Source organism: Natrix helvetica, assembly GCF_964273705.1.
Source record: "Natrix helvetica genome assembly, chromosome: 4".
In the NCBI taxonomy this organism is placed as follows: domain Eukaryota; kingdom Metazoa; phylum Chordata; class Lepidosauria; order Squamata; family Natricidae; genus Natrix; species Natrix helvetica.
In genome coordinates, this window is record NC_138550.1 from 117,959,532 (window position 1) to 117,985,363 (window position 25,832).

The 25,832-nt window shown below is 38.6% G+C and overlaps 1 protein-coding gene across 2 annotated transcripts in view; it reads left to right on the forward strand.

Annotated features, from left to right (window-relative positions):
• Positions 1-20,222, forward strand: part of LAMA1 (laminin subunit alpha 1) — a 108,701-nt gene extending 88,479 nt beyond the window's left edge. Inside the window, exons 52-63 of one of the 2 annotated variants that reach the window (XM_081950277.1) lie at positions 1,424-1,538; positions 1,732-1,902; positions 5,528-5,679; positions 6,547-6,732; positions 8,110-8,272; positions 9,622-9,734; positions 12,510-12,699; positions 12,963-13,121; positions 15,114-15,261; positions 17,622-17,755; positions 18,909-19,131; positions 19,860-20,222. In XM_081950277.1, coding sequence (XP_081806403.1) covers positions 1,424-1,538; positions 1,732-1,902; positions 5,528-5,679; positions 6,547-6,732; positions 8,110-8,272; positions 9,622-9,734; positions 12,510-12,699; positions 12,963-13,121; positions 15,114-15,261; positions 17,622-17,755; positions 18,909-19,131; positions 19,860-20,014 — 1,909 coding nt within the window. In that variant the 3' untranslated portion in view covers positions 20,015-20,222. The remainder of the gene's footprint in view (positions 1-1,423; positions 1,539-1,731; positions 1,903-5,527; positions 5,680-6,546; positions 6,733-8,109; positions 8,273-9,621; positions 9,735-12,509; positions 12,700-12,962; positions 13,122-15,113; positions 15,262-17,621; positions 17,756-18,908; positions 19,132-19,859) is intronic. The other variant, XM_081950276.1, reaches the window with a different exon arrangement.
• Positions 20,223-25,832: the final 5,610 nt, after the last annotated feature.

Below are 25,832 nucleotides of genomic sequence, written 5' to 3' on the forward strand. Positions count from 1 at the left end.
GGGTGGGCAGTGTACAAGAAAAAAAATCCAAGATAACAGATAGAAAAGTTTTTGCCTTGAATCCAAGGACAGCATACCCAAACAGTCTTCCCTACTCCCTGCCAAACTTCTTTCAACTTTTCTCTTTTGTGTATGAAAGCAATTAAATCTCTGGCAGCACTAAATGGAGGTAGGGAAAGGAAGTCTCTAAAAAAGACTGATAGGTCATGCTGAGGAGGAGAATAGAAAGACCAAAGTATACTAGTCTTGCAACATTCATCCACAAAATTCCTCTAGGTTGTCATTTAACAAAAATCTGGAATTCTGAGCCAATCCAAATCTGTTAGGCATAATTCCAAGATAAATATTTCAGGTACATATTTTCAGTTTTGAGTGTACACATATTGAAATTGCATATGGCCCTAAATATAGTGGATGTGCTGCTGATAAAAACTGGTTACTCTCTTGCCCATTTCAGCAAGATATATAAAGTATATAAAGCCCATTATACTGTTCGGGTCCAAATGACTGTCTTTTTTCATAAAATCAATCTTAAGAGTTTTGGATATTTAGTAAGGCATTTCTTGCCTATCATAAATATGCTTAACGTTAACCATTATCTGTGGTTTTCTTCCATAGTGGTCTATAGAACAATTTTCTTTGGAGTCGTGGAGGGTACCTTTTTTCAGATTTTCTTGGAAATACGTACTTTCAAAGACAGGATTTAAGTGATGGCTCTGAACAAAGAGTACCCATCATAATGTGAGGGATTTTTTAAAAAATGCTTACAATCCTTCACTTTCATGTTTAATATGAAGCATACACTCACTGTTTTTCTTTTGATCAGAAATTTATTAAGGCATGAGGAAAAAGAATGTATAGAACAGAAATGAGATATCCATGCCATTTCATTTCTGTCTCTTTGTATTAAATTGAAAAGAGAGACTATAACGACGGTAATTGACTGAGCACCTGCCACCCTGATTACATAGATCAAGGTTCCTCATTGGTTGAAATACTAACTTTATTCAGCCACTCTCACTTCAGACCTTCCCTATAAACATGAGAAAATTGGAGATGGAGGAGGAGAGAAAGGGCCATACTTTGTGGTTCATTGCTTCCCTTCCCTGATACCTAAAGAGACTTCTCTTAGATTCCAATAACAACAAAAATTGCAAACACTTAATGACAATTTAAGTCATCAAATTTATCATAGGAATTTAGAACACAAGGATTGCCAATATCAAATGGAAAGAAAAGCTGTTTTCTTTCAAAGCCTATTGTGTTTTGTATTTTTTTGAATTATTGTTATATTTTGTAATTGATGTATTGTTGGAAAAGTGTTGATTTGTCAGAAGCTAATTATGCAGTGACTCCATCCTGACTTTTATGAAGAATTTAGTAATTTGTTCAATTTTAACAACTCAGTATTTTCCTTTATTAGGAAAGGGGTTCAAAGCAGAACTTTCGTGGGATGCATGAAGAACGTGGAAATATCCCGATCTACTTTTGACTTGCTTCAAAATTCATATGGTGTGAGAAAAGGCTGCATCCTAGAGGTAAGACATATTAAACATACTAACAGTTATGTTCACTAGATTTAAGCTGTTTGCTACTGAGAAATGAATTAATAATACATGATGACTTTATAATGACTAGCATGTTGAGTGTTAAATAATCAAAAGCTCTGCTTTTATTTTTTGGATTTAGAGCGATATATTTACTGGTTATTCCTTTCCTTTTGCAATCTAGCCTATACGCAGCTCTAATATCTTACATAATGGTTACATTGAGTTGCCACCCAAACCCCTTTTGGTGGAATCTGAACTTATGGCTACTTTTGCTACAAAGAACTCCAGTGGAATCATTCTTATTGGGCTTAGTAAAGGTGAAGCAAAACGAAGGCGCAGGCAAGTCCATCTTGTGAGTACCCAGTCACCTTTAAATTTATGCTTTTAGTTATTTCTGGAATGGATCTTGACTAATCTCCAAAAGCGAAGCAGGGGTAATATTTGGGCTGGAGACCACCAAAAATGCCAGGGCTGCTGTCTAGATTGGAAAAAAATCACAGACTATCTGGGAAGAAGGCAGTGGCAAGCCCATTTTTCATTATTGCCAAGAAATTACAAGCCTGTGAAGTCACTAGACCTTGAGTTCATTTCAGAGGAAATACAGATGTTTATTATCAGATGTTAAAGATTAAAGGTTAGGCTGGCATAATAGAAATAAGGATGCTCTCATACGTGAGTGTTTCTGTTTGAATTCTTCAAATAAAATGGGGTTGGTCAGCACAATAAACATAAAAAGTTTGAGAACATTTTCAGACAATGAAGAGAACTTTCCATTTTCTTGTTAAAAATGGATTGAGTAGAAGAGTGCACATCACTACTTCTAGCAGGTAGTCCTTGACTTACAGCCATTTGTTCAGTGACCTTTTGAAGTTAGAACTATCTCTACTGACTGGTTGCAACACCTTGCAATCATGTTACTGCCATTTGCAACCTTCCCTGCAAACTTCAAAAAAGTCCAATGGGGAAGCTAGTACGGAATGTTACAAATTGCTGGTTTAAGTCTTCCCCACCCATGCTTTCTCGCCAAGTCCCTCTGTGTCATACTGCACCACTCATTTGTGCACCCCTACACATCAATCCTATTCCCCACCATATCTTTGTACACCCTCCTTGTGCCTCCTGCATACCCTCCCTGACCTTGTACACCCTCTCTGACCTATGCCCGAGTGGTGCTGGTTTTGGGGTTCGTTGGCTCAGGGAGAATTGCCACCTCTGGTCTTGGATGGGGTGGCACTGCCCCAAACAGAACCTGTGCATAGTCCAGGGTTCTCCTGCACTCACAGCTCCTTTTCAAAGAGCAGGTGGCGTTTGTGGCGAGGAGGGTCTTTGTGCAACTGAAGTTGCACACCAGTTATGCCCTTTCCTGGACAAACAATCCCTATTCACAGTCACTCATGCCCTAGTCGCTTCCCATCTTGACTATTGCAACGTACTCTACATGAGGCTGCCCTTGACGACTATCTGGAAGTTCCAGTTGGTACAAAATGCAGCGGTCCGCATGGTTTTGTGCAGACCTGTTGTGCAAATGTATCACAACTCCTGTGGGAGCTGCATTGGCTGCTGATTTGCTTCTGGGCACAATTCAAGGTGGTAGTTGTCACCTTTAAAGCCCTTCATGGCTTGGGACTAGATTATCTGAGGGACCGTCTCTTGCCAATCACATCTACCCAACCCATCAGAATGTGGAGGCAGGGAATGTTGCCGGTCCCATCCCCTAGGGCAGTGGTCGGCAAGCCGCGGCTCGCGAGCCAAATGCGGCTCTTTGCACATTTTAATGCGGCTCTTCTGTGCGCCGGGTGCCCGCTTCCCTCCCTCCTCTCGGGCTTTGGAGGGAAGCTTCTGCAAAAGCCCGGGCATGACAAGTCTCCCAGGCTGTAATTTGCCGAGCTGTACGTGCACGCCTGTTTTCCATGGTGTGGAGCAGCGGCGAGATTCTGGGCGGCGAGCGATGATTCCGGGGGGCATCAGTGGGGGGTCAGGGTCCCCCTCGCATTCCTCATCTTCCCGGATGGCCCCTGGAATCATCGCTCGCCGCGCAGAATCTCGCCGCTGCTCCACGCCGTGGAAAACAGGCGCGTGCGCACAGCTCGGCAAATTAAAGCCTGGGAGACTTGTTGCCACTCGCCTTTGCAGAAGCTTCCCTCCGAAGCGTTCCGAGGGAGGGCTGTAAACTTCCCTCCGAAGTCTTGGGAAGTTCTGAGGAGCCCCCCAAGGCAAAACGCCGCTGCCAGGTAGCTAAAAGTACGTCTCTGATTCGTCTCTGTCAGTCTCTCTCTGATTCCCTCTCTCACTCCCTCTCTCTGTTCCTCTCTCTGTCTGTCTGTCTCACTCACACACACACACACTGTGGTGATCACAGTGTGTGTGTGTGTGAGTGAGACAGACAGACAGAGAGAGGAACAGAGAGAGGGAGTGAGGGAGGGAATCAGAGAGAGACTGACAGACACACACACACACATACACACACACACACACACAGAGACAGAGGGGGAGGGAGGGAGAGAAAGATAGACAGACAGAGAGAGAGAGACACACACAGAGTGAGTGATTAAGTGAATGAGTGAGAGACAGACACACCCACATACACAGAGTGACAGAGAGAGAGGAAGGGAGGGGAGAGAGACAGAGGGAGACACACACACACACACACACACAGAGTGAGTGAGAGACAGACAGACACACACACACACAGAGAGTGACAGAGATGGGGGAAGGAGGAGAGAGAGACAGAGATACACAGAGAGAGACAGATAGATAGACACCCAGAGAAAATGACAGAGGGAGACAGAGAGGGAGGGAGGGAGGGAGAGAGAGACAAAGAGCCAGAGAGAGAGAGAGAAAGAAAAAGAAAAAAAGAAAGTGGGAGAGAGAGATGAAAGAAAGAAAGAAAAACAACATATGACCACAATTGAGCCCAAAATTTTGGTTGCTAAGCAAGAGCGGCTCTCCAAATAAATTTCAATCGTGGTTTTGGCGAGATTTGGCTCAGTTGAAAAAAAAGGTTGCCCACCACTGCCCTAGGGAGATATACTTGGTGGGATCCAGAAGAAGGGCCTTCTCCGTGGTGGCTGCCTCTCTCTGGAACATCATCCCTTCAGAGATTAGAATGGCCCTCACTCCAGTACTCTTCCGTAAAACGCTGAATACCTGGTTCTGCCAGCGGGCCTGGGGAAGCCAGAGTGGGACGGAGCCCATTAAATGGCTCATGTGATGTTCTGTCACTGGGTGGGCTGTGATTTTATTATATTAATTTATTATATGATTCTTATTCATTTTATTATTTTTATATAAGGTTTTATATTCTGTAAGCTGCCTTGAGTTGCCATGTGCGAATAGGCAGCAATATAAATTCCCTAAATAAATTTTAAAAAATCCTCCCTGACCTACAACCTTATATAACCTCCCTGACCCTTGCCACATTTTCCTGACCCTTACTGTGTTGCATCCTCTACTTTGGTTGTGGGAAATGGGCAGGAAGTTTCATTTCCGAATGACAATGGAATTTGAAATAATAAAATAAAATTCCAAGGGACACAGAGGAAGAAAGAGAGACGCCCTTTCCCTCTCCCTGCCCACATTTTAATATGCCTAGCAATATTGGAGTAAGGGATGCAGTGGCTCAGTGGCTAAGACGCTGAGCTTGTCGATCAGAAAGGTTAACAGTTCAGTGGTTCGAATTCCTAGCGCCGCATAAGGGCTTCTGCTACTTGTCCCAGCTTCTGCCAACCTAGCAGTTCGAAAGCATGTAAAAATGCAAGTAGAAAAATAGGAACCACCTTTGGTGGGAAGGTAACAGCATTTCATGTGCCTTTGGTGTTTAGTCATGCCAGCAACATGACCATGGAGCGCTGGCTCTTCGGCTTTGAAACGATGAGCACCGCCCCCTAGAGTCAGGAACAACTAGCACATATATGCAAGGGGAACCTTTAGCTTTACCTAGCAATAATGGAACTTGTTTTTTTCCCTATTCCTTGTAGCCCTTTTTCTCCATCATGCTAGTGAATGGTCACTTGGCTGTGCAGGTCCTTGCTGGTGACCGAGCAAGTGCAAAAAGGGTCCTGGTCAAGTCTACCAATGGAACTTACAGTGATGGAAAAGAACATTCTGTTATCCTCACTCGGAATAAGAGGTACAAGCTGAAGTACTAATTTAATTACTACTTATGCTACCTACTATGTTGTCTAAGGGACCAACATTATTTCAGAAAAATAATCACAGTTAAGTTTTCCTGTTGTTCAGTTTCCTGTGTTAATTATATTTTGTGTCCAGCTACTGATTAAAATGTGTGTGATTACTCCCTTTATAATTTGTAGATGCTTTGACTTCCAAATGGAATGTTACCAAATATTTGTAGAACATAGAAATACATAATTAACTTTAAGATGTCTACACTAAGAAGCCTTCAGGTCTTATGTATTTTTTTAAAAGCCTACAAGAGAAATTAATTAGAAAGTCATTAGAAAGTCTGATTTCTCCCAGTAGCAAGCCTCCAACACATGTTGGGGAACAAAAATTATGCTCTAGTTATTCAGGGTGGATTATAAAATTTACTGTCAGAGTGTTGCAGAACTTCAAATCCAGAAGCACAGATAACTGATGCAGTAGGATTCATTAACTTCTTTATATACATAAGAATATATGAATAAATGTACAATACCAACAGGTGGCTCTTCCAAATAAACTCAAGGCAAGAGAGTTACAGGCAAACACAAGCAGTTAGTTTCATATTAGCAGACAAGCCCAGACAGACTGCTAGTTTACTTCTCAGAGCAGCAGACTGCCCAAGTTTCTGTTTCAATTCTTTGCACAGACTCAGATCTGTTTAAGTTCCCATTGGCTGGCTTAGTTGCTATGTCTATTCATTGGCTGATCTTGTTCCCATGTCTTTCCTAGTTATGAATATTTTAACATTTACTTGATTTCTCTTCCTTGAAATTATTCTCTTGAAAAAAAAAATGTTACTCTCTGTTTTCTCCCTGCTTCTTTTGCTGCCCAGAATAATAAGTGTACAAGTGGATGACAGTAAACCTGAAGAAATTAGACTTGGACTAATGGCAGAAAGCAGACCAATTAATATATCAAAGCTCTTCATTGGTGGAATTCCTGCTGGAGAAAGCATTTCTGGATTAATGATCATGGATTCTTTCTCTGGTTGTATAGCTAATGTGATATTTAACACAGAGTAAGTTAAAATTAGTTTCCATGCATGGGAAATTTCTTATTTAACCTTATACTGTATTATATATGTCTATGGAGATTCACAGTCATTTTGGTTTTCCCAAAGGTGCTTTTTCCAAAAGGCAATTGAATTTTCATGGCTTTTTTTTCTGTGAAAACTCTTCGCTTCTCATCCTAGAAGCTTCTTTAGTTCTAAAGAAGATATATTTAATATAAGTCATTTAATTAACTAATGGACAAAAAGTTACATTATTATTTTTTTAAAAAAAATAACCTTTACGTCAGTTTTACTATACAATTTTCATGATGGAGAAGGATTCCTTTATCGGAGGGCATCATTTATTGTTCTTACCATGATATGATAGTTCTGCATTTTTAAAATTGGAATGTCTCCTCTGCCAAATGTCAGAGAAGCTTAAACTAAAAACACTTCATAGACATGGAAGAATCCAGAAACTCTGATGCAATGTTTTATGTAGAAAAGCCAAGAACCCATTATTAAAGAATTCAAAACATTGCTGAGTATCAAGTGCCAGTCTATTTATAGTGAAAGAGTGTTCAAATTCTTGTTTGTTTTTTTCCTGTCTAAAATGCAATTGGCTGGCTGGCCCCTTCTTTTAGGCAGGAGGTCTGATTTCCATGTCTTTTGCTTTATTAATGGACAGATTTGGTTTTAAATTGTTCTCTTTTGTCCATATAAAAAACTGATTTTCCAAATATATATGATTTTATTAGTTGTTCAGTGGGATAGGAAAGAATGTCATGCTTAGCTGGATAATTTTTGGTCTACAGATATTGAGACTATTCTGTAACTATTGACTACAATAGGAGATTCACTTATATGGAACATAATAGCAAGTAGAATAGAATATATCTTTATTACGATCATAGACCAGAAATAGACATCACTTTTTACAATATATTAAAAAAGGTAGTACTGATATGAATAGTGGATAATAATATCTCTATTAAAATACATGTTCTCAAACTGTTAGGGTCACTGCCTAGTTTACGTGGGTGAAAAGCTGATAAGTATGTGAGCAAATATAATGTTCCAAAAATTGTTAGAGATATTTCCAAACAATTGGTGCAAGTTGACAGCTATAATTCTGTAACCAATTTTTCTCTTGTGGACATTGCAGCACCACCATGATAGCAAGTATTATCCATAGATATATAACATGGAAATCATGGAATTGCACAGTGTTGGTGTAAACATGATAATTCTTTAGAATTTCACATCAAAGATATGTGAGAAAAGTAGTTGGCACTTGATAAATATTTTTGCGTTCTTAGTTTTCAGCTTATGCCTGAAAAATAATTCATGTTTCTTGCGGTTTGTTTCTTCTTTCCTTCCTTTCCTTTAAAAAAAAAAATACAGATTTCTGGATTTCACCACTGCAGTAAGGTATGAAGGTGTTGATATGGAGAGCTGCTTTCTTTCAGAGAAATCTAAGCCTGCTATTCAACCAGTAGACTTTGAAATCCGATCTGAAATGCAGATGCTGCCAAGTTCTCTAAAGTCTTTTTCACAGACTAAGGAAGTATGTTATGATGGTTCTATCTGTGCTTATGATCACAATTAAGCAAAATTAAGCTGGGAAGGATTTTGTTTTTCTATTTTCCAATTTCAATTTCATAATTCACCTCTTCGCCATAGGTAAATCATACAGCCACCACTTTGTAATGGGTTCTTTTAACTATGCCCCAATTTGGTAAGCTTCAAGACACAAAAGAGTTAACAACAACTCAAGTGCCTAGACACACACGAGCACACATAGTACTCACATACTATTTCTCACTATTCTCCATTATTCATTCTTCTCCACTATTGCTCATGTACCTTGTGCTAGGAAAAAAAATAGGTTTCTCACTGCTTTCTGCTACATTAGGCTACTTTACTTCAAAGAAACAACGCAGGTACATCTCCCCCCACCCCTCATTGTTTCACAATAAACCTTTTATAGTAAGCTTTTACTGTACTGCTACTGGTGAGAGAGCTTAAAGAAAAGGAAAGAAAACAGCAGAGGTGCTGGCAATTTTCTGGGCAGCCTGCTCTCTCACAGGGCCATTTATTAAATACATGGGAAAGTAATCCTATTAACCATATTGAATTAACTCATTTACTTTTCATTAAATATACACATAAATAAAATCAATTTTACTTTATTTTTTATTTGGTGTTTAGTCATGTCTGATTTCTGGATATTAGTGTGTGTTTTTGCAATTGTAGTACTAGATCAATAAGTGTATAAATTTAGATATGTATAATTTCAATTATGTGTCATTGTAATGAAAGATGTAAAAATGATAGAAGCTGTATTCAGTTCTGCTGCAGATTGTCTTGAATGTAGTTCTGGTTTTACTTTTAAACTTGAGGCTATTTCACAAAATTAAGTTATTTTGATCATCAAAATGAGGAAGTACCACTGTGCTGCTCTCTAACCTAGTATCCTACAAAAACATTGGAGCATAATTTCCTGATTTCCAATTAGCATGGCTTATTACTGGAATTGAAGGAAGCAAGAGAACTATTTTGGTGTAGTGGTTAAGGCACCATGCTATATACTAGGAGACTGTGAGTTCTAGTCCCGCTTTAGGTATGAAAGCTGACTGGGCGATGTAGGGACAGTCCTTCTGTCTGTCTGTGAGTTCAACCCTCCTCACAGGAAAGACTATGAAAATGGCTCTTTTTTTCTTTTCTTAAAAGAATAAAAAATAAAACTACCACAGTTGCCTGAGCAGATGAGAATTAGGCTTTTGTTGTCTTGGATTCTGATAATTTGAACATGAAATTTGTATGTAGTTTGGGGTGACGTCAATATTTTAAAAAACAAGAGAATGAGTATTGGATGGAGAATTAGTTCATTTACCTCATTTATTCTGTTTACAGAAACTGTGTGCAAAAAGTGGAGAGCTGAAGTACATTTCCAATGCCCATCAGTTTGGCGTTACCAGAAACAGTCATTTAATGCTACTTTTCAATCAGTCTACAGTAAGAAAAAAGTAGGTATCTCTTAAATTATTGTACAGAATTGCTATATGTGAGATAGGATATTATTCCAATGTGCAGCTAGAAAACATGAAGTTAAGGGATAACAATTTAGAGAATTACTTAGATAATATGTGGCACTGTTAAATTCCCTTCGTTCCTGTATGGTTATCTATAGCCACATAACAAGTATCTATTTTTCATTCATTTATTAAAATTGGTTTTCCTACTCTTACATCTATATACACTAGTTTTCTGAATATTAAAGATTGGGGCTTGTCCAGACCCTGAAAATAACCGCAGTTGTTCCTTGTCAGTCATATGTAAAATAGATGTTATATAAACTAGGTAAAACTAGCATTAAATGCTTCATTTAAAAACAGCCAAAGAAGTTCATTGATCTTTCTCAGAGCTTTTTAAAAAATAATTTCCCATTTCAATAGACACATTTTTAAAGTGCAAATTGGAATATTGTGCAGTTTATTGTAACTCCTTTTCCTTACTTTCTGCCTATACTGTATTCTTTCCAATGGATTTCTTCATGGGTAATAGCTTCCTAGAATTTCTGTATTATTCTACAATAATTATTCGCGTACTATACTATTCTGTAACCCTCAGAAAATGAAAGCATGTTTCATTTATGACTACTCTAGTTAATGTTAGGGGAATTTCCCATTAGAGGGAACCAGTGGAGAGTTGCCAGTATTATCTGTGATGCCACTCCAGAGGATCTGCCAAGCTTCCAGAATAGCATGGGTGATATTATTTAGAGTCGGAGGAAGAAGGATCACAGAATATTTGAACCAAAGATCCTTGTAGGATCTACTTTCATTAAGATGGTGAAAGTGGTCTTCAATCATTATTCCATAAACTCTGCCCTCTTCATATTTGTTTGTAGTATAATAGGCCACACAATAAAATGAAGGGCAACAACACAGCACAGCTTTCATCAATTGGTTTATCTTGCTTCCCTGTGAATGCCTCTCTTTGAACATAGCAATAGCACTTAGATTTATATACCACTTTATAGTGCTTTAAAGCCCTCTCTAAGCAGTTTACAGAGTCAATCTGGGATCTCATTTTACCGACCTGGGAAGAATTGATGGAAGGCTGAGTCAACCTTGAGCTGGTGAGGATCGAACTGCTGGCAGTGAGATGAATTAGCCTGCAATACTGCATTCTAACCGCTGCACCACCACGGCTACTCAACATGCTTGAATGACAACAATTTATTGAACTTGCGTGCCACCTGACTCTCAACAACTCTGGGTAGTTCAGTACAGTTCAGCCTAGAATATTTATTGAACTTAACATTATTTTCCGTTTTAAAAAGAAAACTGAGCTCTTTCTTCTTTGTTAGAGAGTTTTTACTGGATCCACCATGCCAACTGCTGTCAGGACAGGATCTACAGGATTTCCACTTTTATCATTGCCTCTACAGGCCCTTAGGGGCCTCTGGCAGAAAGAAATCAGTTGGGGAATGCAGAGCCCTGCTTTCCTTCGGCTGTCTCGCCATGATATCAAACTTGGACTTCAGTAAGGCTTTTGATAAGGTAGACCATAACCTACTACTAGATAAAGTAGAAGAATGTGGGTTAGACAGCATCACCACCAGATGGATTCGTAACTGGCTGACCAACTGCACTCAACGTGTAGTTCTCAATGGAACTGCATCTACATGGAGGGAAGTATGCAGTGGAGTACCCCAAGGCTGTGTTTTAGGCCCAGTACTCTTCAACATCTTCATCAATGATTTGGATGAGGGAATAAATGGGGAACTCATCAAATTTGCAGATGACACCAAGCTGGCAGGAATAGCCAACACTCCAGAAGATAGGCTTAAGATTCAGAAGGATCTTGACAAACTTGAACATTGGGCACTATCTAATAAAATGAAATTCAATGGTGAAAAGAGTAAGGTTCTACATTTAGGCAACAAAAATGGAATGCACAGGTACAGTATAGGTGATACCTTGCTCAGTAGTAGTAACTGTGAAAGGGATCTTGGAGTCCTAGTGGACAACCATTTAAATATGAGCCAGCAGTGTGCAGCAGCTGCCAAAAAAGCCAACACAGTCCTAGGCTGCATCAACAGAGGTATAGAATCAAGATCACATAAGTGTTAATACCACTTTATAATGCCTTGGTAATAATGCCACACTTGGAATACTGCATTCAGTTCTGGTCGCCACGATGTAAAAAAGATGTAGAGACTCTAAAAGAGTGCAGAGAAGAGCAACAAAGATGATTAGGGGACTGGAGACTAAAACATATGAAGAACGGTTGCAGGAACTGGGTATGTTTAGCTTAAGAGAAAGAAGGACTAGGGGAGACATGATAGCATTGTTCCAATATCTCAGGGGTTGCCACAAAGAAGAGGGAGTCAAACTATTCTCCAAAGCACCTGAGGGTAGAACAAGAAGCAATGGGTGGAAACTAATCAAGGAGAAAAGCAACTTAGAACTGAGGAGAAACTTCCTGACAGTTAGAACAATTAATCAGTGGAACAGCTTGCCTCCAGAAGTTGTGAATGCCCCAACACTGGAAGTCTTTAAGAAGATGTTGGATAGCTATTTGTCTGAAATGGTACAGGGTTTTCTGCCTAGGCAGGGGGTTGGACTAGAAGACCTCCAAGGTCCCTTCCAACTCTACTATTGTATTGTATTGTATTGTATTGTATTGTATTGTATTGTATATTATTGTATGGAAGAAAGACAGTATTTTCAATGGTCTTCACAGGATGTATTGAAATGTCCAAACTTTGATAAGTTCCACATCTTATTTTTTAGGTTTTCTGTCCAATTAAGAATCAGGACCCTTGCTTCTAGTGGTCTAATATACTACACAGCTCATCAGAAGCAAGTTGATTATGCAGCCCTTCAACTACAAGAAGGAAAGCTTCGTTTTTCATTTGATCTTGGAAAGGGACAGTCAATAGTTTCTCATGGAGCAATAATCAGCGATGGAAAATGGCATACGGTACATTTCTTAAGTTCTCATATTCAACTGCCCAGAGACTTAAATGTTTTGGTACATTTAACGCCTAAGGGAGAAATTTTGTATTAGGTACACAATAGTTTTTGCGTTGGGCATATTTCGTTGATGTATTTATAACCCTAAACAATTGTGAAACAAGAATAAAAATGTCTGCTGGTCCCAGATAAATGCATGGAATACTATTCTTAGTTGCATGTTTTTTAACTATGAATAACTGCTCACAAATAATGTATCTTACCTTACAGGTAAAAACAGATTATGCTAAGAGGAAAGGTGTAATCATAGTTGATGGGCAGGCAACTGAAGCTGTCAATGTTTCAGGTGACGGAAGCACCTTGGATGTGGATGGGAAATTGTATTTGGGAGGTCTACCCTTAGGTTACCTCACAAAGAACGTTAGAAATGTAAGCACTTTACTTTCTTATTCATCATTTTGTGTGCCAGGTATGCAAACATATCATACTACATTCCATATCAATGTTCTGCTGATTTGAAGAAGTGCTGTGACTCCACCAGGATGTGAAGTTTTTTTAGGATGGTGTATTTTGTATATAGAACAGCTCACATCAGCTCTTGTGAAGATATAATTTTGCATCTCCTCTGGTGGGCAACTGGTTATTTCCATTGATAGGACTTGTGCCATATTTAGGCCCCTTTTCTTTCCCTCCTTAATGTTGTCTTGCTCAATCCAAGGGATTTCCCTATATACACTTTTTTGCAAACACAGCAAGTCACTGATGAGAAGGGGCAGTAGATTGCTATCCTCCAGATTCATTGCCCTCTGCCATTAGCCAAGTTGAGAGGATAGGAGTGAGTTCTGAACTATTCAGATGAGCCTCAATAGCTAAAATAGAGGGGCAATTGTGCCAGTTCAAAATTAATTGGAAGAGTTGTGAAGTGTAAATAGTGGTGGTGGTTAGTTGTGTAGAAGTTTCATAGGAAGGATAGGAACTGTTGTTTACCATGAGCTCTCAGGTGATAACATACAGAGTGATTTAAGAAATGAATTCCCTCTGTAATATATTTGAATTGACTCAGGATAATGCTGATAATAGGTTCATTTTCTTACATGCTATTTTGGTATTTTATACTTGCTTATCCACATGTGATTTGAAATATTCCAGTTCCTCTGTTTGCATTTTACATCAAATAACAAGACTGGTTTTTGGTTTTTTTTACTAAATTTGTTAAAAGATATCAAACATGTCTGTATCTGAAACAGCATGTTCAGCTCCTCCAGTAACCGTAATAAGCAGGCTCATGGTCATAGACATAACAATAGCAGTATTAAATTGCACTCTGCGGAAAGAAACTATTTTAAGCTGGAAAACAGATGGATTTCCCAACATTTTTTCAAAATAAAACAACTCTTGTAAGTCCGATTTTGATCTCTACAGCGGTAGTGGAAAAGAACAGAATCAACCTTTTGCTGCACTGTTTTTCTGTCCTAAATCCTCTCCTCCTTCAAAGTAGCTACTCAGATTTACGACAGAAAAAAGCATTGTTGTTTGGACAGCATATGTTTTCCTCACAAGGCGTTCCAGATAGATGACAGCAAGACTGACAGGGCAATAGAAAAATGGCTGGGTGGATGACCCCTGGTCATAGATTTTCTGTATCGTATCTTATTTCCATCATAAAATGCAAAGGTGTATCTGCTGTATTTGTTATAGTTCAGCTCTCTGCCCCATCCCCATCTAAGATTTCCCATTCTGCTTTTTTTTTAAATAAAATAGTCCTCTGAAGTTATTTTTAATCTATAGCAGCATAAACATAAGCAAAAAAGAATATAAGAGAATATCCAGTCTGCCTTGGATCTTTGTATAAGGGATAGACTTTAATCCTGTGCTTGTTACCTCAGGGGTCCTGTCTCTGGACTGTGGCCCACTACCAGCCCATGGCCTATTCAGAATTGGGCCACACGAGTGGCTGACTGGGATACGTACACATATGCAGCTCAATGTGCGTAAGCAGTGGGCTGGCAGGCAATCAATCAATTTGAGCTGCACTGGCCTGCCACTTGCACAGCCCAGTTCCCCTCTCCCCTCCCCCCAGCCAGGCCATGAAGCTGCAATGGGGACCTATGTGAAAACAAAATGCTATATAAAATGATATGTAAATTTACCGCAAAGTTTGAGTGACTTCCTCTAATAGATATCTGAATTTCTCAATGATTAATAATTATAAAGTAGCAAGGCTCTGAATGATATACCTCTGTGGGTAATAACAGATGTCTGTAGTATACAGATTTTCTATAGCAATGGTTTTTAATCTTGGAAACTTTTAAGACACACATGCTGGCTGGGGAATTCTAGGAGTTGAAGTACAGAAGTCTGGAGGTTGCTAAGATTCAGAAACACTGTTCTACAGGAGTAACTACCAAATTGTCTTTGCAGATTACTCACAGCATTCCTGCATGTATTAGTGAAGTAACCATTAATAGCAAGCAATTAGATAGTCTGGTTTCAATTTTTGCTGTGAATAAATGCTATGCTGCAATCCAGAAAGGAACTTACTTTGATGGAAGTGGTTTTGCTGTTCTTGGTAAGTAAAGTATTATTCTTTCCTCCACCCCCAATATAAGTATAAAATGAAATATAGAAAATATCCAATAACATTAAATGTTTTACTCTTGTTCTTTTATTTCCAATTCTGAGTTATTGTAGCTGCTGGTAGTGGGTAAGAATCATATAATTTCCCTTACTCGGAAATAGAATGGCTTCATTGAAGAACAAGGAAATCTCTGTATTGCAGACTTCTGTTTCCAATAAAGCCAACCCACTTGTCTAATTCAAGGAGACACTTAAAGTGAGCACACATTCCCACCTAGATAGCTGTGTTTTTTACAGTAACTTTCATGTATAAAAGATAAGTAGGAAATTCTTTAAAATGGAGGCCTATCACTTTCTGTAAATTGCTGGGATGTCATTTAGACAGAGCTTTAGTTTTGAAGTTGGTAGTGATGACTAGTGTAAGAGGTTCTTATTTTTAGTGGTTTTGCTAATTTTATTTTTTGTTATATTTATCTTTTATGTCTTTATTGTTGTTTTGGTCAAATGATCATTTGATTGGGTGCTTCCTGGTCTGCTCACTTGGTCAAGATTTAGAATTACTTTGTCATTGTACGTATATACACAGTTTATCCATACAACAAAATTCACATGACGCCCAGAGACCAGGCCCAACACATGACAGTCTCTAATTTTTTTTCCGTGTGTGCGTAAAAGTATAGTATTTGAGCGGCACATTTTCATGCCCGAGCACCTGATTTTTTTTTTAGCCATAATTGCCATCAGAGCAGATGTTGGGGAGGGGGGCAAGGAGGAAAAGGATCCCCTCCCTCTCCCTCAGACCCCTAGGAAGGAAGGAAGGGAAGGGAGGGGGAGGGAAAGGAAATGGGAAAGAAGAAAAGGAAGGGAAAAAGGAAAGAAAATGGAAAAGAAGGAAAGGAAAAAGGATAGGAAATGGGAAAAAAGGAAAGGATGAAGAAGGGAGGGAAAGAGAAAGGAAAGGGAAAGGAAAAGAAGGAAATGAAATGGAAAAGAAGGAAAGGAAAAAGGAAATGAAATGGGAAAAAAGAAAGGAAAGGATGAAGAAGGGAGGGAAAGGGAAGGGAAAAGGAAATAAGGAAAGGAAAAGAGAAAGGAAAGGAAATGGCAAAGAAGGAAAAGGAAAAGAGAAAGGAAAGGAAAAAGGAAAGGAAATGGGAAAGAAGAAAGGAAAAAAGGAAAGGAAAGGATAAAGGAAAGGAAATGGAAAAGAGAAAGGAAAGGAAATGGAAAAGAAGTAAAGGAAAAGGAAAGGAAATGGAAAATATGGAAAGGAAAGGAAAGGAGAAAGGAAGGAAATGGAAAAGAAGCAAAGGAAAAAGGAAAGGAGAAATGAAAGGAAAAGAGAAAGGAAAGGAAAAGGAAAGGAAGATAGAAGAAGGACAGAAAGGGAAAGGAAAGAGTGGAAAGGATTGGTACTGCTCAAAAATCAAGTCTCAAGATCTCGTGGACCCCTTTGGCTCAGACAGTCCAATTCCATGCTGGTTCCCTCTCGCCCCAAAGCGAAGGGATCACAGAAAGACTGCCCAGTCCAGAACGGGGCTTCAGACGACTCAATGCCTGAGAAACCCCGGATGTGCAGAGAAAAGCAGGCTACAACCAGCGAATCATGTTTTCCCAGGAACAAACGAAGCCCCATAGGACCAATTGGAATTCTCCCTTCTGCAGCGTCATCTGTCTCCAGGCAGAGTCTTTCTTGATTTCACCAATCACAGATGGAAGAGAGAGTTCGGTGCAGAGAGAGAGAGAGAGAAGGGAGGGAAGGGGGATATTTTCAGTCATATTTTAAGACATTAAAAAACACTGCGCTGCAGTTTGAAACTTCTGCGCGGTATTTTCTTGTTATGTGCGCGGCCACGCAGGCGCACAGCTTAGAGGGAACATTGACGACAATCCGCAAACACCCCCACCCACCAAAAATTGCCCGCCCTTAAACAACCCAAATATCCACATACAGACCAAGTAATGCTGTCCAACAGCTCACTGATGGTAGCCCTTCAGTTCATTGTTGAATGCAATTATAGCTCTGGAATAAAAACTATTCTGAAGACATGTGGTCCTTGTTTTAATTGTTCTGTATCTTCTGCCAGAAGGCAACAGACCAAAAAGATTGTAAGCAGGATGGGAAGAGTCTCTGAGAGTGTTGTGCGACTTCCTCAAACAGCGAGATGCAAAGATGTTGTCCAGGGCTGGTATCTAGGATCTGATCATATTCTGAGCAGTTGTAATGATTCTCTGTAGATAAATCTGTAGATCTTTTTCCAGCAGAGCTATTTGTGATATATCTACTGATAATGTCAGCTATAGACGACAATTCTCTAACTCTTAACAATTATTTCATTCTCTCTTTTGTAGTTAGGGAAGGCTATAAAGTCAGATCTGAAGTTAACATTACATTTGAATTCCGTACGAATGTTGTGAATGGAGTTCTTTTTGGAATCAGTAGTGCTAAAATAGATGCCATTGGGCTGGAAATTGTAAATGGAAAGGTAGGTTCTGAAATTGATATGCTGCAATACATTTATCCTAATAAATCTTAAGTGTTACCTAAACTGATGGATCTGAAAATATATATAAGAAAGTCACATATGCAATTTTTGAAAGAAAAAAGCTGTGGTAATTATTAATATATAATAATGATTATAGAAATTAATATGTTTTCATGATCTCTGTGGAACATATCTGATTATATTACATCAATAGATTTTTTTATTCTGAAAACTATCTTTAGATTATTAAGACAATTACAATTTGCTACTTATACATTTATCATACATAGGAAAACAGAAATGTTATACTAGTAGAAACAGTTCGATTGGTGATGTGAGAGAGCTCTGAAATAAAATTATGAAATGATTAAAAAAAACAATTTGAAGACAAATGTCTAGGGTTTTACAAATATATTTATGATCTTGGCTTGAATGAAAAGTTCAGTGGTTAAAAGGAAAGAAATCAGAGGGGGGAAAAATACCAAAGTGCTCCCAGACCAACATTAGTAATAGTTGTTTGAAAAAGAATTTGATGTTTATTTTTGCGTGGACCATACTTCAAAAATAATCATCCCTACGTACATCAAGACATCACTGTTCCCTACAGTATCAAAGAGAGTATACACATCCCCCCCCCCTTTCAGAATCCCTTAATTATAAAAGTTGGTCCAAACTACCCTGTTTTCCACAAAATAAGACCTCCCCAGATAATAAGCCCAATCGGGCTTTTGAGTGCATGTGCTAAAAATATTGAAAATATTGCAACAGAGCAGCAGCCATGAAGTGACCATGCTTGCCACCTCCTGCACCTCAAAAACAATAAGATGCCCCTGAAAATAAGGCCAGGTGCTTATTTCAGGGGTCAAAAGAAAATAAGTCCCTTTCTTATTTTCGGGGAAACACGGTATAATTAACCATTTTAATCAATTGCTGGACAGTAGAATCTAACATTAAAGTTTTCAGGGAAGATACCTAGTCAGTATATGTCTCTTAAACCTTGTCTGTACTTTATCAAGGGGTAGTGGAGGATGAGAAATGACTAATATAAAACAAATCTTTCAGTATTAAAATAGAAATAGGGTGCATTGAATTAGTTGTTCTTCAACCTTCACTCCATTTGGCTGTTCAGTTGTGATTTATTTTGTTTTTGTAGATTTTATTCAATGTCAACAATGGAGCTGGCAGAATAACGGCTTCCTATGAACCAAAAGGAATGTCTAATCTGTGTGATGGACAGTGGCATAAAGTGGAGGCTAAGAAAAATAAGCATCATATTGCTCTAACAGTCGATGGAAATGTGGTTCAGACTGATAATCCATATGTTCATTCAACCTCTGCAGATACAAATAACCCCATTTATGTTGGAGGGTATCCTGGTATGTAATTTTACTCACATTCAAAGCAAAGCAGGAAAAAATCTTGACTTAATCTTGACTTCTTGTATATTTTTCCAAGTAACTAATGTAAAAATAGTAAGCCACATAAAGTTAACATTCTGAAACATGAGGACTAGTAAAACACCAGTGTCCATTTACCTAAGTGTTCTGGTTGCGGTTTTGTTCCTTTTCATACAGCTTTATACCTCAGCCCCCCCGAGAATCTGTCTGAACACAATCCTGGGCTCAGACATCCATGTAGCCCAGTGGTTCTCAACCTTTCCAATGCCGCGACCCTTTAATACAGTTCTTCATGTGGTGACCCCCAACCATAAAATTGGTGTCTTGGTTCCTAACACCATCGAAAAAATGTGTTTTCCGGTGGTCTTAGGTGACTCCTGTGAAAGGGTCGTTCGACCCCCAAAGGGGTTCCGACTCACAGGTTGAGAACCACTGATCTAGCCCTTAAGAACTATTTATTCATTGATTTAATAATAATAATATAATAATTACTATTACGGTTACAGATTAGCATTTTCACTCATTGATTTTATGATCAACAGGGTTCCCATTATTGTATGAAACTACCATATGCAAATTAGATTGATTGAAGGAATTATTGCATGCTCTAACCTGACAATTTATCTTCAATTATTGCTTTCAAGATATACATTCAGTCTTATCCATGCAGTAAACATGTCTCCTGTGTTCTTTCATTTGTTTTCCAGCTGACATAAAACAAAATTGCTTGACCACTAAGAATTCTTTCCAAGGGTGTTTGAGAAACTTTATGCTGATTAAAGCCCAGCAAGCAGATTTCTTAGACTTCAGTGAAGCCTTTGACCTGCATGGAGTTTTTCCACATTCCTGCCCTGCAGCCTGACTACTAAATGGGATGAATAATGTTCCATTTTAAGAGGCTTTGTCTATCAACTCTTAATGAAAAAGAAATGCTTTTAATGATAATACTGATTTAAGTGATTTCCCTCTTACTTTCCAGCTCAAGAAAAATATGTTTTTAGCTAGAACATCTACACATTTTAAAAAAATAAAAAAATAATTAACTATATTTGCTGAATCTGTTTTTTATGGTTGGTGAAAGCTTTTTAAAATAAGTATTTACAATAAATATTTTGTTAATTATTTAACCTTTATTACTTGGGCATATATGGGTCCATTTCTAGTAAATATGTAATATAAGGCCCTCCTCACAAACATATTCTTTCATGTCATGGGTGGATTTTAAATATGAAAAGTAATTCAGCATACATTTAGAGATGAATTAGTAGAAATCTCATTTTCAACAAATTTTGCTCATAACTTTTTAAATCCCAAATTACTGCTAAAATTGCTGCAATTAAAATAGAAGCTGAAGGCTAAATCTCAGACACATTTTCTCTAACACATTTAGCAAAACACAGGTAACTACTGACAAAATCTTTATTGATGGTGTCACTGATATTTAGCATTGGGGAAGAAATTAATGAGGTATAAATTGTAACAGTTATGTAAAACTGTTGGCAAGTTTTCCTAATTTGGTTATCAATCCAGAATTACAAAAATGTAACAAAATTGTATACATAATAAACTACATATTTAATATATTAATGATTTTTCTAGGTACAGTATAGGTGGTACCTTGCTCAATAGTAGCAACTGTGAGAGGGATCTTGGAGTCCTAGTGGACAACCATTTAAATATGAGCCAGCAGTGTGCAGCAGCTGCCAAAAAAGCCAACACAGTTCTAGGCTGCATAAACAGAGGGATAGAATCAATATCACGTGAAGTGTTAATACCATTTTATAATTCCTTGGTAAGGCCACACTTGGAATTCTGCATCCAGTTTTGGTCGCCACGATTTTAAAAAGATGTGGAGACTCTAGAAAGAATGCAGAAAAGAGCAACAAAGATGATTAGGGGACTGGAGGCTAAAACATATGAAGAACGGTTGCAGGAACTGGGTATGTCTAGTTTAACAAAAAGAAGGACTAGGGGAGACATGATAGCAGTGTTCCAATATCTCAGGGGTTGCCACAAAGAAGAGGGAGTCAAACTATTATCCAAGGCACCTGAGGCAATGGGTGGAAACTAATCAAGGAGAGAAGCAACTTAGAACTGAGGAGAAATTTCCTGACAAAACAACTAATCAGTGGAACAGCTTGCCTCCAGAAGTTGTGAATGCTCCAACACTGGATGTTTTTAAGAAGATGTTGGATAACCATTTGTCTGAAATTGTATAGGGTTTCCTGTCTAGGGTTTCCTGGACTAGAAGACCTTCAAGGTCCCTTCCAATTCTGATATTCTATTCTATGACTGTTAAAAACCTGCAAAGAGATGCAGTCATTGAATAGAATTAACTAGGTTTAACAGGGAAAAACCTGAACCAAATCAAACATACCAGATTCATTTTTTAAGTCTTAATTTGCATACAAAATGATTCAGAAATTTGAAAGTTTAAAGACTGGATGCAGAACATATGTTTTGTGGGCTATTAAAGCTTATTTTCTAGGAAGATTGCAAAATGTTTCAAAATTGGGGATAAAAAGCTTGAGTTTTGTTCTCATTTGGGGGCCAGATGCAGACATTTTGTTTCATGTTCTTTTTTAATGCTTGGGCCTTAATGTTGTTTCTCCAGAGTTGTAGAATTGGAGAAGGCTTTAAGCAAAAAGGGATTCATATTTTTAGAACTGTTGTAGAACAAGAAAGGGAATGTTGACTGCACAATCAATCTATTTATTATGGTTTTAATTGTTTGCATACTTAACTCTGGTCTCGGACACTAAGGAACACCAGGCCTGGCTAATGTTTCAACCGGAGACCACCAGGATCCCAAGGCCATAAACTAGATTAAAAACATATCCAAGGCAAGAGAGACAGGCTATTTTGATATTGTTGCTAAGGAAACTGTATGTATGTGATTTAACTTTTGAGAACGTTTCTGTCTTGCATGTAGTATGCATGACCATGTATGTTCTCTGCACTGTGCCTTCCTTTTTTTAGACAGATGGCTACATGCAAAAGTGTGCTTGGGTTGTTTGTAAACTGCTGTTTTGCTTGCAGGCAGGATGATAAAAGCAAAATATGTGCGCTCCACATGTGCATTTGGAAAAAGCCTCAAGGTCATGTACAGAGGACTGCTTTTTTGCACTTAATTTATTTGTGGTCCGGGTTAATTTTTTAAAATCTTCTTTAAATCATCCTATTATACTCCCCAAAGATTGTCTTAATAGGCACACAGAACAAATTCTAACTGCACCTAATTTTGTGGTGGCTCATTGTTTAAATCCGCTGTTCTCTAATATACACAAAATGCTGAAGTTTTGTTTCGTTGGAACATACAATCCTTGAATCGTGCTAGTAACTGTTCTTTGACCAGATCTAACATGTTCCAAGTACAAAACATTTGTTTACTGTTTGTGTGACTGCTCTCTATATTTGTATGGTACACTGGGGTTCCACTATTTCTCTATTCTTCTAGATAAGATTTTGCAGATCACTTTGAAATACTTAATCTCATAAAATGGCCTGACCTACTGTATGGATAAGTGTGGGGCACAGCAGAAGTGGGTTGCTCCTGGTTTGCCCAGGATCAGGCGAACCAGTAGTAGCGGTGGTGGGAGGCTCCGCCCACCTACCTGGATGCTTCTGTGCATGCACAGAAGTGTTATGCTTGAGCGCACCTAAACTGGTAGTAAAAAAAATTAGCAACCACCCTGGGCACAGTAGATGTTTGAATGTTGCTCTGCAGTCATCTAAACAAAAAGGTATCACATAAGGGAGAAGACTAAACAATAATTACTCTTTTTCTATGCATGAGCAACTTATCAAATCAGAGTAGTCCACTGGTGGGTTCCTACAGTTCGGACTGGTTCGGCTGAATCGGTAATGATTTGGTGGTCTGGTTCATTGGAACCAGCAGCGACCCAGGCCTGTCACGCACCTGAACTGGTTTTCCTGGCGGCGCCTAGAACAATTTGATTGCACTACACATGCACACAGTATGCCCACGAGCAAACCGGCAGTAGTGCCTGCCAGAACCCTCCCCTCCAGTAGTCCTATTTCTGGCACAAATATAAGGAACAAATAGCATTACCTAAATGATTGACCCAGTTGCTTGAGAATAAGTGGGATTTATAAAAGTTTACTGAATGTTATGCAAAAATATATGTATATATCACTTTATTTTAATAGATTAATGGAGTGTATCATTAATAAATTCACTTTTAGAGTATATTTTAATGCAGGATGTAATCAAATATATTATTGGTTCAATTAATAGTGGTTCGTATTTAACAGGGATTAAATACATATAGATAATTATTTCTAAAACATTTGCATTTAGTGACAATGTCTGCATTTAAACTATGAAAAATAAGCAATGGAAAGAAGCATTAAATTACTTGACTCAGCAGAGTACTGTTACTAGAGAAGTATTTTAAAGAGTTTTCAAAGGGGATACATTTTTTAAACTGAACACATGTGTTTTTTTCACATAGTACATTTAGATTTTATTCCGCATATTCAACATAGGCTAACTTCCAGATTTAGCCTTGAAAAGGCACAAGAACCGAGGGTAGTTTCAGCAATTTAGAAGGCTGTCCTGGAAAAGAGCAAACATCCAGAACATTAAGGACAATATTGATTTGAGTGAAACTTTTGAAAGCAACTAGAAAATTTGGCCTATGTAATTCCTTCGGACTGGCATTCACTGTATGCCTGTTGTTGTTACTGCATTTTGTAGTCAAGCCAATGGCCAAGGATGACAATTTTCCATATGCTTCTCTTTGTACTGAGAACCAAAAGGCTATTGAATGAACATTTTCCTCAGGAATATTTTATCTGTAGGATATAAAAGATGGAGGCAGAATAGAGGAAAAAAGAAATAACTCTCTTTGTATAGAACCATGGTGGCACGCGTGCCAGAGGTGGCACACAGAGCCCTCTCTGCTCACATGCGCGCCATCACCCCAGGTCAGATCTCCGTGGTGTTTCTTTCATGAGCTTCTGTTTTCCCGCAAACGATGAAACAGAAACTCACGAAAAAAAGAACTTACCTCTTGCCGTGCTGCCAGTGTTGGGATGCCCAACTCCTGCCAGCCTGCTGGTCTTCGGGTCTCTGCTGTGCATGTGCACATTTGTGCATATCTGCAGATGCACGTTTGCACATGTCCATGCATGCCCGGGTTCGCGTACGTGCACCTTTCTGTTTGGGCATGCACACATGCAGTTCGGGTACGTGGTGTCTCAGAGTTTCACCATCACTGGCATATAATGTCTCCCTTATGTATTTGATAAAACATGGAATGCTGAAGCTGATTAGGAAATGATATTTTGTAGATGTATGTCTTTCAAAGAACAACGCAATAAAAAAATTTAAATTTCCAGATCATTTTTTAAAAAACATGTAGTCCTTGACATGACCATTTGTTCAGTTACCATTCAAAGTTACGACAGCACTGTTGGTAGTTAGTACTAGTCTTCAGACTTCTGGCCATCCCTGTGGTCACATCATTGCTAACTGGGTGCTAAGCAACCTGTTCATACAATTGGTTGCCAAACATCCTAAGATCATCTAATTGCCATTTGCAAGCTTCCATGCTAGCTTCTACAGAAAGTCAAAGTGGAAGCCAGCAGAGATGGTTGCAGGTTGGTGGGTAAGTCTCCCCACCCTCCCCTAGTCTTTACTCATGCCATGCTAACCACTTGTGTACCCTCATTCTCCCTGCCTGTGCTGCACCTCTTGCACAACTCCTGTACTCTCCCCCACCCATAGCTCTCATGCACCAACCTCCCAACTTGCATGGTGCCTTTCAAGCATCACCCACAACCTCATGCCTCATCTCCTGCCTGCATGGCACATCTGCGTTCCCCTTCCAACTTGTGCTATGCTTTTCCAATTCAGGCCTGGGACTTACAATTTCCTGTCTCTTTCCCACTGATTTTTGTTATGGGAAGCCAGCAGGAAGACTGAACCATCATGGGTTCAGTCAACAAGAACTGCAGGGACTGAGGTTGCTAAGTGATGTGGCCAGACTACAACCACATTACTTAGTGATGGAAATTCTGGTCCCAGCTGCCATTATAAGCAACTTGAGGGCTTCCTGTATTTCTCTATACACTACTCATATGAATATAACTACACATCTTTAAATAACATAAGATATTAATTGTGTAGTGTACAACCTAGAATATGCTATATTTGAATGATCTTACAGACCTACTGTAGCTCAAATATGTATCATTTCAAAGGAATTTATCTTCTTTTATAGCTCATAGACTCCTTTTAAAGATTCACAAAGTTCACTGAGCCACCCATGTAAATATTTTACATTATTTAGATATGCTTAGATAGTTTATGAGAATTATAACCACACAGTGTTATTAAAATATAACAAAAATATCAAAGTAAACCCATGCAATAGACTGTACCCCTTGAACTACATCAGCAATTTCTCCCTTTTACAGTGTATTTTTATTTGTTCAAGATTAGTTTCAGTTCACTGAGAAACGCAACATTATCCACTAAATATTAAGAAACTTTCATACAGTTTGCAAACATGCTTAATTCGATCATAGGAGTGGATAAAGCATAGGATGTAAACTCTAAGCTGGAGTCACTCGATTGACCCAATTAACCAAGAAATATTAAATCTGATCTGGTCTTGTTTGGGGTTAAACTAATTTTCCTGATCTATCAACTT